The following is a 14508-nucleotide window of genomic DNA, read 5'->3' as shown; positions in this document are numbered from 1 at the left end:
GTTTGATGTGGTTTGGTTTGGGTTTGGCTTAACACAAGGAGGGGATAAGGGAGATTAACTGAATATAACACATATGTTTACATAACATTCTTTAGCAGAAAAACTGATGTCTTGTAGTGTTAAGTGAAGTAAACCAGGGAAACAGCAACCTGTTCTGAGCTAGAGGGAAGGTGTGGGCAAATAGAGTAGAAAGCAGTTTTCCTAGCAGCCGCATTGAGATGGGAGAAAAGACCTGGGAAGAAAAATACCACTGCAGAATAAATGCACATACCTTCATCTGCGGTAGTAATTTAATTCACAAGATGGATTCTGAAATGTTTAATATGCATCCCAAGAACTTCAGTGGGGATGTATCAGATGCAAGTCAGTAATGAGTGTAGACTGGAATATACATTCGTGTGTGTGTGTGTATATGTATATTATACAATATATATGCAAACTTTTTTAAAAAAAAAACTGTAAATCTGCAGGAATTGGGAGCTCTTGAGTACTGAATTTACCAAGACTCCCTTCCTCTCTTCTGAACAGTTGCTCGTTTAACAGTTGTGCTTGTCTTGTGTGAGAACACAGAGGTACTAGTTCTGTATACAGGCATGTATGAACATATATTTTGTTCTTAGTATATCTCTGAGACAGGACTGCCAACTATAACAGAAGAAGATTCAAGGACAGTATTCAAGGAGGGAAGTTTTTTTTTTAAAAAAAAAAAAAAAAAAAAAAAAAAAACTTTTAACAAAGAACAACCAAACCATTGTTGAAGCTAAGGGGGAGGTAGGAATTTTAAGGTCCATGGTAAGTGTAGCAGTGGAAGTTGTGAAGGAACAATTCATTGGAGTGTCCAAGATGAATTAAACCACTTCAGTATAGTATTTTCCCTGTTGCAAAGTGAAGTTTTAGCTTGTTTTATTTTTTGTTTTGCTTTGTTTTTAATTTTTATTTCTGAAGAATCTTGAAAAAATGAAGGAGGCAGTCTGGAGAGGATGGGAAGTTATTTCAGTAGAGGTAGAGTAACTGTTCAGACCTGTAAAATGATGTTTTTCCACAAAGGGGGTTCTGTTCAGTCTGTTGATGAAAAGTCTTGTGGGTTTCCCACCAGTAGAAGCTGCTTAATTACATTTTGTGTATGCTCTTAGAGTACCTGTTTGGTGAGAACCTGACAAATGGTCTTCTGAAAGTAAATCAATTCTGTTTTCTTGGGCTTTCTTGAATATACATGATGTCCGGAGCCTGAAAAGCACAGCAGTGGCACAAGAGGAAGCAAACAGTGGGGCGCCAGTTAGGCTCTGTGGTTCTGTGAAAGACTTTGTAGCCTCATGTAAAGAAAAAGAAGAATGTGCCATTGGCGGTAGTGAGTAAATGGAACCTTCTTGTCTTCTTTGCTCTTGTCTCCTTATAAATAAACCATTGTTGTCCATCCTTGGCATTTGCAGTTCATTGTGATAAATTGGTGTTGATGTGTCTGACATTTCAACCAAGTTGTTTAATGGTGCTTTTCTGAAAAGGCAGACCTTGCTATAACTTGAATTAGTCCAGTCAATATCCAGGGTAAGACCATTCACTCTCACGTACAGTGCTAACCCTTTCCTTTCTGTGTGGGTGAAGAAAGGAGGAAGTAAATATTTTGGTCACATAAGCCCAAAAGGTCTGCATTTGTGTAAGCAGCGTGCACAAGCAGAAATGCAAGTCTGAGTTGCAGCTGCTAAACGCCTGTTACATAGCACAAGCAATGACATTGAGTCCACCTGCACTTCTACAGTGTCTCTAGGTGAAAATAACAGCCTTGCTGAAATAATGCAGAAGGATTTTCCTCAGAATTTTGCTTTGAGTTTTATGTAGGATCCTCTATCTGTTATCTGCTAGTGCTTTCTCAACAGAGAGTTACTATGAGCATAAAGAAGATGGTCCTACTTGTCACCAAAACACAATTCCTTTCCATGATTGTAGTTTGAACCAGAAGAGCTAGAACATTTTTTTGTGGTGGAGACCAATAACCTGATTAACAAACATGGTCATGACTTTTTTGGTGTCCCATTTCTCCTGGTATGCTAGTCAAATACAAACCTTGCTCTCAAATACACTACACAAATGCAATGGAGACAAACTTTCCAAGTGCAAAACCATGGCAATTCATTTGGAATGATAAATCTAGGAAAGAAAGTTACTTTTATCTCATATTTTCCCCACAGCCAGGCCTCATGCCACTCTCACTCCCCAGGCCTCTTGTGCTGCCTCACAGATGTGTGCAGCCTGTGGCCCTCCCTCTCCCTTTCCCATCATTTGCTGTCCTCTCGTCAGAGTTCTCCTCAGAGGCGCCTCTGTTCTCCTCAGAGGTGCCGCCATCAGCAGTGAGGTGAGGCCTCTGGCACCTTCCCTCCCTGGCATCCACAGGCCTGACCTGCTGGCACGCTGTCATTGATCATTATGTGGCTCTGTATGAGGGTCAAAAAGTTGTAGTGACTTGGCCCAATATTTTTATTTTTCCAAGTGGCATTCATCAGACTTGTAAGTGTCCGTGTGAGCGCTGGATATCGTCAGCAGAAGTGGTATGCTTGGGGTGGGAGCCCTCTGTGCTTTAGGGACTGTGGGCCAAACGGACTGTTTTTAGCTCCCCTGTATCTTGTTTGAGGTGGCTGCTGGTTACCAATCAGCTGCCACAGAGTTCGTTTTTGCATCTCTTTCCGTGAGTTACTTGGATGTGTTAAAGAAGGGAGGTAGGCCCCGGCATGCAGCTATGGGGATGGTGTCCAGAACGGCCCTGTCTTGACGAGGCAAAGTCAGCTTCCTGAAGGTTGAGGGCAAGCCTCTGGTTTTGCACCGTTTTGCATGATTCACAAGCGACCTGGTGTTCGGAGGTGCTGTCTGACTTCTGTGGAAGGATGTAAGTGCTTGGCACCTCCGAGTGGCCTTGCAAGCGTGCTTAGAGGGGACCAGGACTGAGGGGAAAGCATGGGACGTGGTGAGACAGCAGTCCCTGCCAGTGGCAGCGCACGGCTCAGAGCTGGCAGAGGTGTTGACGCCAGTGCGTTGTTGCTGGAGAGCCCTTCCTGTGTCAGGTGACTTTTATTACTGGCCTGCCGGTAAAATAATAATTAAAAAGCCTAAGTAGGATTCCCCAACCCCACTCTCTGACGTTAGATTATGGAATGCTCCTAAATGTTATTTAGGTCTGTAGTGAGCAAATTTCAACAAAAACGCTTTCTCGCCCCAGGGTTATAAAACTTCATTACATCTGCTATTAACTGTTTGTCTGTGGCAGGACCTAATTTTTCCTGATGTATTGGTTGCCCACAGCTTCTAGAAACTGCTTGTAAAAGTGCTTCAAGGTGCTGAGAAGATGGAGAAATCCTGGGATTAAATGACATTGCTTTCTAAGTGGCTGATTGATGCTTTGGGGCTGTAAGAGAGCCCTCTAAGGCCTTCTTCTGCAGGAGGAAATGGAGAGGTATAATTTTCATCCTCTCTTGCTCAGTACTTGGGAAGCAGACAGACTTTGCATAAATTTCTTTACCAGGGCAGAGTAAGGTGAAAGACTTTTTTAGTTTTTATTTCAGAATTCAGGTTCCTCCCTTTTCAGAAGACCTGCAGCCATATGTAGCATTCTCATCATTAATACCAATGGAAATGCCATTGGGAAATGTTTAACTTTTTGAACAGGTGAATTGGTCTGTTTAGTAAGCAAATCCTGTCCAACTGGGTGGTGGTTCCAGAATACTAAACAATTGTTGAAACAGTGGAACATTACACATTTGAGCAGCCTTGTCACAATAAATGTAGATACGTTGCTCTTTACACGAGTATGAAAAAAAAAAAAAAAAGGAATTTTTGCAATGCAGAATAGTTTTACAAGGAGACTTGATACAAGAGACAGCAGCACATTGTGGAGAGCAAAGCCACAGCATAAAGCTGAGCACTTCAGGCACAGACTGGTAAGGAGAAAGTGGAAATGGGCAACCAGGCCACAAAAGCATGTAAAGAACAGTGGGGCCTATGCATGGTTTATTGCAACACCAGGTTACTGAGATGGCCAGAAACAAGAGCCTGTCTGCAACAAAATGCTAGTTGTATGTGAATCTAAGTTATGTTCCACTTCCCTCAATTCCTTTGAGTTTAAAGTTAAGGGGTTATGGGGTTCTTGAAATAAAGTGTCTTTTTTTTTTCATGTATAAGTATTGTGGTCTCTCTTGGGAAACATGTACAGGAGATCTAAGCAGCCATACCTCAAAATCACAGTTGACTTGAGATTTCATTACAAGTTTTCTCAGGACTAAGCCATACAAAATCAAAATAACTTTTAAAAAGTGCAAACAATGTTAGCAATGTCTAGAAGTATGTTAAACTTGTGCTTTTTTCTTTTTCTTTTTCTTTTTTTTTTAATTTTATTCTAGCCAAACAAGTATGCCCAGCTGAAAAAATTAGCTGTGGAGACTCGAGCAACAAATGTATCCCGTCATCCTGGAGATGTGATGGTCAGAAGGACTGTGAAAGTGGCATTGATGAGGCTGGTTGCACTCCTGGTGAGTTGGAGTAATACATTAATACATATGCAACATCTCCCCTTAGGACTATAAAAGTTCTAGAGTGACTATCACAAATTACATGTAAAAAGATGACTTTTCCTGCCAACAGAATTCATTCATTCTACATTTGCAATGCTAAATAGTGGATTTTAGAAAAAGTGAGGAAAGAAAGATTCTCTGGTTGGAGCTGGCTGGAGTATGTGAAGAGAACTCTAGTGAGAATTAAGTATTCTTTTAATGCTGTAGTAGAATATAGTCAGTTTAGAATGTGATTATAAGGGCTTAATAGCAGGTGATGTGGTAAAGATTTCAGTAACAATGTTCAAACCTTCTTCTCCAATAGCTCAGCAGCTTACTGCCCCCTCCTTCCTCCTGCAGAGTATAGCCCTGTGAGCTAGATTAGCTTCTGCTGGGATATAATGGATAGGCCTGGACATTTCTTTATAAATAGCTTGTTGATTTCACTGGACATAGAGGGAATGATATACTGTTTACTGTAACAGTTGTAAATTCAGTCCCTAAATGGCCATTGCCTTTTATTAGCCCTTTTTCTGCTGGATGAAAGAGCTCTTTAACAGTGTTTTCCTTCTGTGAAAACTCCTACACTGTGTAATCAAGTCATTTCTCAAACTGTCTTTTTGATAGACTAAACATATTTAGTTCTTTATGCTTCTTATTGTCAAGTATTTTCTTTTGCATGAACGCTTGACTCATTTTTGTGGTTCCCTTTGATATTCCCAACTGGTTTTCATGGGTTTCCAACTTTCTTTTTATACAGACCACTGGAACTTAGGGAATAGTCTTACCACTACTGTGCAGAAGTGAAATCATATTTCTATTATTATTCTCATATAACTGTGTTATTAGAGTTATATGATGTTACACAGAGTTATATATGTTATATATACGTTATATGATGTTATATGATATTAAGTGCAAATGGTCCCAGGCTACTAAGAATTCATCTCTTGTTCTGTGTGATTGCCTTCAACCCTCTGTCAGTGTTACAGTCATTTCAGGTGATATCAGAAATGTTATTTTTACTTGCAGATTAATGGTGAAAGGGCTGAATGAGTGCATGTAAATACACACTGATGTTTCTTAATTTGAAAACTCAATTTTGGGGTCTGACACCTACCCAGTTCATAATCCACATTGTCTTTTCATTGAAGTTGTGTAACAAAGCTTGGTATGAAGGTTCAATGTGACTCACTAATTTGATGAAATACCGATTAGAGAGAAACTTCTCCAAAGCATCTCTGTTCCATATTGCACTGACTCAGATGTCCAAGGGTAATGGTAACAGGCTGCTGTGTGTGGGATGAGCTCCGGGCTTGCTCTGAGTTTGTGCAGCATAGTTCCAGTTGGGTTGGCTTGCAAGGAAAAGAAATAGGTTGCCTTACATTGCCTCCTGTTTCATGTGGAATTAAGTGCTTGTGCACTAACCTTTACTAATTTATTAATTATGGTGATGTGGTAAGTTGGTAATGGGCCCTGGTCCTTTGTCCTTTAAGCTACTGGCAGTAGCTTAAAGTTTTGGCAGTTTTGGTGGTGTTTCGGTCTTTTTCAGCTTTCTGTATGAAACTCTTAGTGTTCTGTCTATGGCATAACCTTTTTTTTGTTGTTGTTGAATTGGATTAAAGGCAAGTTCAGAAGAGAATTGTAACTGCTAGCAAAATATATATATATATATATATTCTTTTCCCACTATGAGTTAGTGAAATTAAAACAATTTTACATTGGTGGCTGCCTCCAATAATTTAATGCTGTTGCTCACATTAGTAGTTGTCATCTCATGGAGTTTTTTATTTATAATAATACTTTTTTAGAAATTGCTTGCTTTGAACTTCTTTTTATCAAGGCTCTGAGGTAGCCCCCAAAATGAATTTAGATATGTTCTGAATGCCACATAATTTCAGCATAATGATGCTATTAATGGATTTAGAAATAGCTGAGTGTTTCCCTTCTGGATGTTTCAGCATCTCTAGCCTTGCTTATGTGCCATATTTTTAGTGCACATGTAGGTTCTTAAAATGCAAAAATAATCCAAGGACAAATTACCATCTTCTGTTGGTTGTTGGGTAACTCATGTGAAATGAATTACTGATTATCATTTAGTTCCTTGTGATTGAATGTCGTCCCCACGTAGGTGCCACCTCGGTGGGTGCAAATCACTGGGGAGTCGCTGCAGAGTCTGAACATGGGATGGGCTCTTCTCTAGCCAGGGAGTGAGGCAGAAAGACACTGACAGGCAAACTTTGAGCTTCCTGGGTGGGTGAAAACATCAGAGGCCTTCAGTCCTGAGATCTGTCAACTCAGCACCTTTCAGAGGCATTAAATTAACTTTGAGAAGGAAACAGGAGATACTCTTGAAGTATCTCCTTCAGGAGTGGGAGCATTTTTGATGAGGTTGCTTGTCAAATTAAGGTGTTTCCATCATGGATGAGAATAAATGTGTTAGCTGTTTAAACTCGGAGCGCTTGCGGAGGATTGACAGCTATCCTTCCTTTTGTCCAAATGTGATAAAACCTCACTAAGCCTATCTACTGATACTCTAAACATTCCCATTTCTTCTGCGTATAGAATCCTTCTTTATCCCTTCTCTCTTATCTCAGTAGCAGACAAGATCCTGATTCAAAAAAAAAATAAAAAATAAAAATAAAAAGTCTGTTCCTAGGTTCAGACCTCTTTTTTTCTTCTTTTCACCTCGGCATTCACTTTTTTGTTTTCATTTTAAATGAAGCTTCACCACTGACTGTCAGCTGCAGCCCCTTGGCGCAGAGCAGCATGTTGTAGCTAAGGCTGCTGCTCTCGTAGAGCTGACAAACTTGTCCACAGACAACATGTTTTTCAGGATAAATGTTTAGAAGGCAGTTTATTTGTGCTCATGGTAATATCTGTGCTGAGAGTTTGCACATGCAATTGCTTTTAAGCTTTGTATCGGCCACATCTTTGGTGGATTATCTTGCATGAATGGAGAACAGACTGGTGCCCTCTTCTTTTCTAGCGGTCACTGCTGAAGGCCAGCTGTTTTGGCTGACACCCTGTGTGATCTGAAGTGGATTTGTCACAGCAGAGCTTAGGATAACTTTTCTTCAAGAAAGCAAAGAACTTGCAGTCTTGTATGCTGTTCTTGCAGAGCCTCCATTAGACAACAGGTTCAGCTGCTTAGTTAGCAAGCTCTGAACTTACCTGGGCACAGGTATGTTGTTCACCCACAAATAAAAAGGAAAAAATTCTTCCCATGGAAAAATTTCCACTGAGGAACCAGTGGAAGCTTTTTTATTTAAGCTGCAGTGGATAAAGCATCGGTAATTAGGCATCCAGATTTGTGTCTGCACAGGTTGTAATTGCACCAGGGATTAACTGCGGGTACTAATCCTTGCATGTAGTTAGCTAAGTGCCTGTTGGCCTAAGTAACTTACTTCCAGCAAGCTGAGCAGCAGGCTTTAAGTCCATTACTAACATTTGGTGCACGAACAATTGTTGAAAATGCAAACATCTATCTTTTTGAAATCAAAGAGTACTTAAAAACAAAATAGTCTTATTTTTTGGTTCTTTGGAGCAGAAGAAATCAGTGTCTTTACAATACTAAGTGTGTTGTAGTCTTAGGTCAGGTTTGCTTCTCTAGTACAGATATCAGCAGTTCATAATGTAAGTACAGTCCCGAATTTGCTGGCCTGAAGGCACTGACTTCCTCTTTCTGATTTCTGTGCTCAAGGCCGCCTGCTCCTGATGTACCTTAACTTTCTTCACAATAGATTGGATAAGTTTAGGAACATGTTTACTGTGTCTTTTAGAAAAGAAGTTGAGAAATTGAATTTGAAAGACTAAAGCATCAGAGCTCAGGGTCAGTCTGGATATCAGTAACTACTGCAGAACTTGCTAAATCTCTGCTAAGAGAAACAATGACCAGTGTTTTGTCAGCTGCTCAGGAATGCAGAGAGAATTTCAGCATGGCTTTAAAAAAGGAAGTACTACCATCCCATCACAGCTGAAATGGGCATTTCATCCCTGTAATAGACATGTCTGTTGTTCCTCCTGAGCGGGCTGTGTAGGATGGTAAAGAGAGAGAGCAGTATACATGCCCCGAGTCTTCTGATTGTGTTACTGGTTCTCTCCTGGACCACTTTTTGCATCCAGTTAGAAATTGTGTCCTGCAGATAAGGAGCTGGAAGTGCATACAGTTTTCCTGTCTTTTGTAACAGATGCAGTGAAAGGCTGTATTTGTTGGTACGTTGATAAGCTAATTTCCCATACCATGATTTATTCTGTTTAATTATAGCACGGAGATAAAGCACTACATGGGAACTTGTGCACATAAGAAAGGACATACTTAGACCAGTCTCTTAACATTGTGCCAGGGTGAGAGCCAGGAATTCTGCGAGAATCTCACACCAGGGACAACCCTGTTACTGAGAGCATCTTCTGCTGTAAACGAAAATAACTGTATTTGTGTTATATGAGACAGCAAGGTCTTCTCAAACATATTCTTCTGCATTTTTGCCATTTTCCCTTTTCCACGTGTTTCCATGTTCCCAAAAAGGCTTTTGTGCAGACATGCACAGCATTTATGAAATCCATAAATCTCTGCTTATGTGGCACTAAGTTGTTTGCACTTGGAGGATGTTCTTTTAACCTGAGCTTGCTTCAGTGACTCACAGGTCCCGCATCTTTAGATCTAATAGCTGTGTACTTGTATCTCACACCTACTTTTACTGTGTACTTTGCAAGATCAGTTTGCTTTCCTCTCTGAACTTGCTGGTCCCTGCAGGTGATGCTGGTCCCAGCTCCTCTATAGCTTTATTAAATACGCCTTTAAGTTGCTAAGCTTTAAGCAAGTTAGGAATCTTTATGGATGTGGGCGCCTGTCTTCCTAATGCAGTATTTGAATATGCTGCTTTTCCACATATTTTAAGAAAAAGCAGCAGAGCTGTGTTCACTCACAGTAGCAGAGACTGAGTTATGCCTTAATTTTCACATGCTAGCCCCCATTCCTATAACCTTTTTTTATTTTTTTTTTAACTTCTTCCCCAGGTTTCCTACTCATTTCAGCGATGAGCTTCATTTTTCACTTGTCTGATAGTCAGCAGGGAGACTTCTGTTGGCTCAAGTGAGTTTTGGACTGATATTCTAGCTTCCAATTGTCCGCTGTATATCTCAGAATTAATTCTGGATTTTCAGTCCCAAGAGACAATATGCCAGATGAAAATTGAGCAAACTGGGTAATATTTCTTAAATTAATGAGGGAAGCAACAGTAAGCACAATCTTGCCCAGCTGTAAGCCACATGTCCTTCCCATGGTAGCTCACAGCCTCCAGGTTTTCATGCTGTATATCATCTCTCAGCCCCTCAGGGCAGGAACTTTTCATTTAACTGCTTTCTGGCAAAGCTCCAGGCACATGTGTGATTCTCCGTAAAAAGCAGCAGTGCTCAGAAGCGAGTGGTCCTTTATTTGGAGGATCCAAGTGCAGAAAATTTTCCAAGTCCACTCTTTGCAATAACCTGCCCTTGCCTCACCTGAGAGCTATTGGCAGAAAGCAGAACTTCAAGCAGACTAAAGCTGGCCTGATCCTTCTAGCAGATCCACCTGGTGATGAGCCAGCTGAAGTGGAGAAAGCTGATTTAAAGCCACCTTTCTCTGCTCTGTGTTCCTGTATCTGTGCCCACAGGAATTAGAAAATGTGACCTTTCTGTTGACCAGGAAGTTGTCTCATCGTGTAGCGGTAAGAAGCATTGTGTCATCTCATTATTTTCTTCTGGATGCAGTAAAGGTGCCTGTGTTTTGCATCCAAGAGTCATGCTTCCAGTGCCATCTATGGGCATTTGACCATACTAATCCTTTTCAGGCCAGCTCTCCACAGATCCTGGAGAGAGAGTTTTACTTGGTGGTAATGTAGCACTAACTTTGTCTTCCTTTGTGGCATGATTAATATATGCTTTCATCAAAGGTAGGAATCAAGTTTGTTGCCTTCACTAACAGGTTAGGCACGCAGCGATGTAATGTTCCTCAGTCAGTTCAGAGGGAAATCAAACCCAAAGGATCAGATTTTGCCATATATTCTCCCTGAGAAACTCACCAGTTTTAACGGGGTTCAAGTTCATGCTGTTGTATTTGTGCTTAAAGAAGGAATATTTATCTAATACAATTATCCATGATTATTTCAGCATGTGGTGGAAAGAAGCATGGCTAGCCTGAAATTCCTGGCATTTTTGTAAAAGGTAACTGTAACTTGAATACACTTGCCACCATGGAAGAATCTACAATTATTTCCAAAAATGGAAAGAAAATTACTATAGATTCAACAAATGAAAGTCCTTCATAAATAAGATAAGGTAGCACAGCAATGATATCTTCTGGGTTTTACATGATGTTTAATTACTGGACAGCTGGAGGGATTAATGCTTGTGCATTATGCCCTGGCTCTCAGAAATTAAACATGTACAGCTGCCACTTTATCAGTGCTTAAAGTATTAGAGCTCCTTCAAAAGCAGCAGTAATTGCAGAAAAATCCCCATTGTTACACTGGAAAAATCTCAACCCATAATCATATTTGTCCTTAGTTCCTTCAAAACAAAACAGCAAGAAAAAAGAGCTTGGTAGTTACCTTCAGTTGCATTCTTACAGGAAAAGTGAAGGTAGTTTCACTTTTAATGCAATGGATGCTTGTTGTAATTAAATGGAAAATCCTGTATCAACGTGAGGTTAAGGGTAAGACAGTCGTCATAAATGTCAAGAATTAAACCCGAAAGCCGTGGCCTGACCTGTGTCAGGGCTCTATCTGCAGAAGGTTGGGGCAAAATGGCTTTGTTTTCCCTGATGCTGACTCTTTTAGTTCCGGTGTAAGAAGGAAGAGACACACGCAGTATTCTGCAAATGGAGTTTCCCAGTACTGAGTGGTGCCTCGCTCACCACAGCAGCCTTTGGTGGTCGCCTGTGCACATTTATACACTGCTGATCCCACAGTTTCAGATAAATTGTCCGTATCGGTATGTTCTATGAATAATTTAGCCTTTAACACGTACTAGAAGGAAGCACAGCACATAAAATAAGACAATTCAGAATGTACTACTTCTACAACATTTGCCTGCAAAGGTACACTGGGAAAAAAAAGAGGAGATGCAAAGAGAACAAACTGCAAACACTCTGACACACGTGGGACTCCTACATATCCTAAATGACAGTTTTTTACAGAGTTGTGGAAGAGTGGTATGAAATACATGTTTTTATTAAGAATAAATAAACATAATGGTTAGCTAAAACCAAAGCTTAGTGCTACATGTGCGCACACAAAAGCTTTATTCTGCTATTCTTTCAGGAGTTTAGCTAGAGAAGTTGTCTCTGATCCTTCTTTCGCATCTCATAAGTCATATTGTCAAAGGAGCAAAATTTGGCCTGTAGTTGATGTTTATCTTCTGGGCAGATGTTTAGTTGATGTTTATCTTCTATCTATCTTTCAACAGTTAGGGCTCTTGGAGCTGAAATAGCCAAGAAATTGCATCTCTTATTGCCAGATATGATTGTATTTCATGTCCCTAAAGTGCTTTCTTCATAAGAATAGAGCTATAATTCTGAGCTTATTCATCCAAAAAGCAGGAATTTGTTTAGTTTTATTAAGGGAAATCTCCTGTAACTGTCAGTGCCAACGATTGTGTTATGATGGCAGCAGATACGTGGGTAGAAGTTCCATCCTTCAGTGGCCATGGGTACATATGCATTTCACTAATTAAGCAGTGCTTAACAGTTATGCTTCCTGAGCATATGATTTTAAAACTGAATCACAATCAGCTAGCTTGAACTCAGTACAGTCCTACGCAGGAGAGGGTCATGTAGTGTTTGATGGGAAGGGGGGTTGTGAGTCATGGTAATGGATAAAACAGCATTTGGAAATTAACTTCATAGCTGAAATACACCATTTCCAAACAGAGGAAGATAAAATGGTTGGATTCATTTTGCTCACATTTTGCAAGTAAGTTTGTTTCTTTGATAAAATGTAGCTGGGAGGCTTAGCTCTCAATAAAATACACTTAACTATACTTCTTTTTTTTCAGAAAGTTTAAAATAAATGCTTGTCCAATACAATTGATTCACCATTGCAGCTCACATTCAGCAAAGTACAGCCTCCATTTCAAAGCAGTAGAAATGGAAGGGCAAATCCTAATGTCCTAGAAATCTCAGTACTATTAAAGCAAGTGCAGTTAGCATGGCCCTTACACTTTTAACTGCAGAGTGTGTTACTCAGTGCTTAAATTTTCCATACTGGTAGAAAATCTAAAGCATTTTTTCTAAACATGATTGACATATTTTGGTGGAATTGTGGTCTGTTATTTGGGTCCACTACTTGCATCAAATAATAGCTGTGCCCTTGGAATCACCTAAGTAAAAATCATTAGGGGATGGTTGTTCCTGAAGAGGCTGTCAGTCTCTCCCCTTCCCAAAACCACCTCGGTGGTCTTGTCCTTGTAGCCGTGGTCTATGTGGTATGTGCTTATATTCATGACCTTCAGTCTGTCAACGCTGAATTCTGCTGCTTGTCTCGCTGAATCCTCTATGCTGCTTCTTTAAAGTCCTCATCCCTTCATGTCAGGTGCCTTGCAAACTGTTTTATTTCAAAGGCATCGTTTTGATTGTTATTGCACCTACATTCAAATTCATTTTGGATCTCTGATTCTGGAGAAATGTGGGAGCCAGTTGGGTAAGCTGGGGATGTGAGGTGTTACAGAAGGGTTTGTGACAACTCCTTTGTTTGTGCTCCAGAAAAGTTAAGAGTGCCATGTGGTAAATGCAATGAATATTTAAGGCTAACAGGGAAGCAACTGCAATAAGAAGAAATATCTCCTCTTGCAGAGAATTCCCATCAAGCAAACTAAATCAGTGGAAGTGGAGATTTTATGGGGCTGTGACCTCATTGCTTGCAATGTGAGCACCGTTTTGCCCCCCATTACTCAACTGAATTAAAACCCGTGAGCCCTCAGTTGCTGCCGAGGCCAGATCATCAAGCTGAAGCCAGGCTTCTCTGTGCACCAGCTCTGCCTTACCTGTTTGACCCACTGGTTCAGAAACATCCTCGGGGTGGCCAGTATGGCTTTGCTCTGCTCTGTCCTTGACAGAAAGTCCTGTGCAATGATTTCATCAACTAACTGGCCAGTACCTAACAGTCGGGATTTTTCCCCTGCGAGTGCTTTTGAGATAGGCACAGTTATGATGATGTGAGAGTAGCTGTGCAAGCATAAGTAGTGCATGGAGCTTCACAGTGTCACTTTGCTGCTCTCTCGTTCCTTATTTGTGTTCAATAAAGCAAAGTATCGTGGATTGTTACAAACTTCCAGGCTTCCTTTCCTAGGCGTGGCAGTGTAACAGCCCTGTTTTTCCAACTGCTTCAACTGCTGCCATCTCTCTGACTGGGAATGTGTGGGTGAGGAGGAGGTGACGGGCCAGCAACATAGCCGTGTACCTTTTAACTTCAGAGTGTAGCTTTTAAGGTTCTGGTGCAATCCTTTCCCTGAGCTTGACGTAAGAAACCAGAAAGCAATGGATAAAAGAGGCAGGTAGGAGAGGACGGTGCACGTCTGTGCTAGCAGATGAGCACAGAGCAAAGTGCCCAATTGACAGAAGGTGAAATGTACGGAGTAAGCCAGTCCTAGGAAAGTATCTGTGATCTAAACTCGGTAGTGGCAAAACACACCCCTGATCATGCAGAAAGGTCTGTGCAGGCAACCCTCATAGCCACAGGGCGTCCTACTGAATCTAGAAGCCCCACAGTAACGTGGGGTTTGTGTGTACTGTTGCGGGATCAAGGCTGTGACAGCAGTGCCCTGTTCTGCTTGCTGAATACTACAGACATATTCCTCAGAAATACGGACTTTGTATGATAATATCAGAGCAGCTGCTAGTTTCATGGATGTTATTAGATGGTTCTGAGGGATTTGCCAAATTGGTGTTAATTTGTATAATTGCTTTTTTAATAAATAAGTCGTGTCTGAGGGAATA

At 40.8% G+C, this 14508-nt stretch overlaps 1 protein-coding gene across 4 annotated transcripts in view; it reads left to right on the top strand.

The window, feature by feature from the left end:
• Nucleotides 1–14508, top strand: part of LRP8 (LDL receptor related protein 8) — a 169603-nt gene that overhangs the window by 123967 nt on the left and 31128 nt on the right. For all 4 annotated transcript variants that reach the window (XM_035332683.1, XM_035332681.1, XM_035332684.1 and 1 more), the window contains one exon: nucleotides 4386–4514. In XM_035332683.1, coding sequence (XP_035188574.1) covers nucleotides 4386–4514 — 129 coding nt within the window. The remainder of the gene's footprint in view (nucleotides 1–4385; nucleotides 4515–14508) is intronic.

Source organism: Oxyura jamaicensis, chromosome 8 (assembly GCF_011077185.1).
Source record: "Oxyura jamaicensis isolate SHBP4307 breed ruddy duck chromosome 8, BPBGC_Ojam_1.0, whole genome shotgun sequence".
NCBI lineage: Eukaryota > Metazoa > Chordata > Aves > Anseriformes > Anatidae > Oxyura > Oxyura jamaicensis.
Note: the sequence above shows the minus strand (reverse complement) of the source record. Positions and strands in the feature narration are given on the sequence as shown.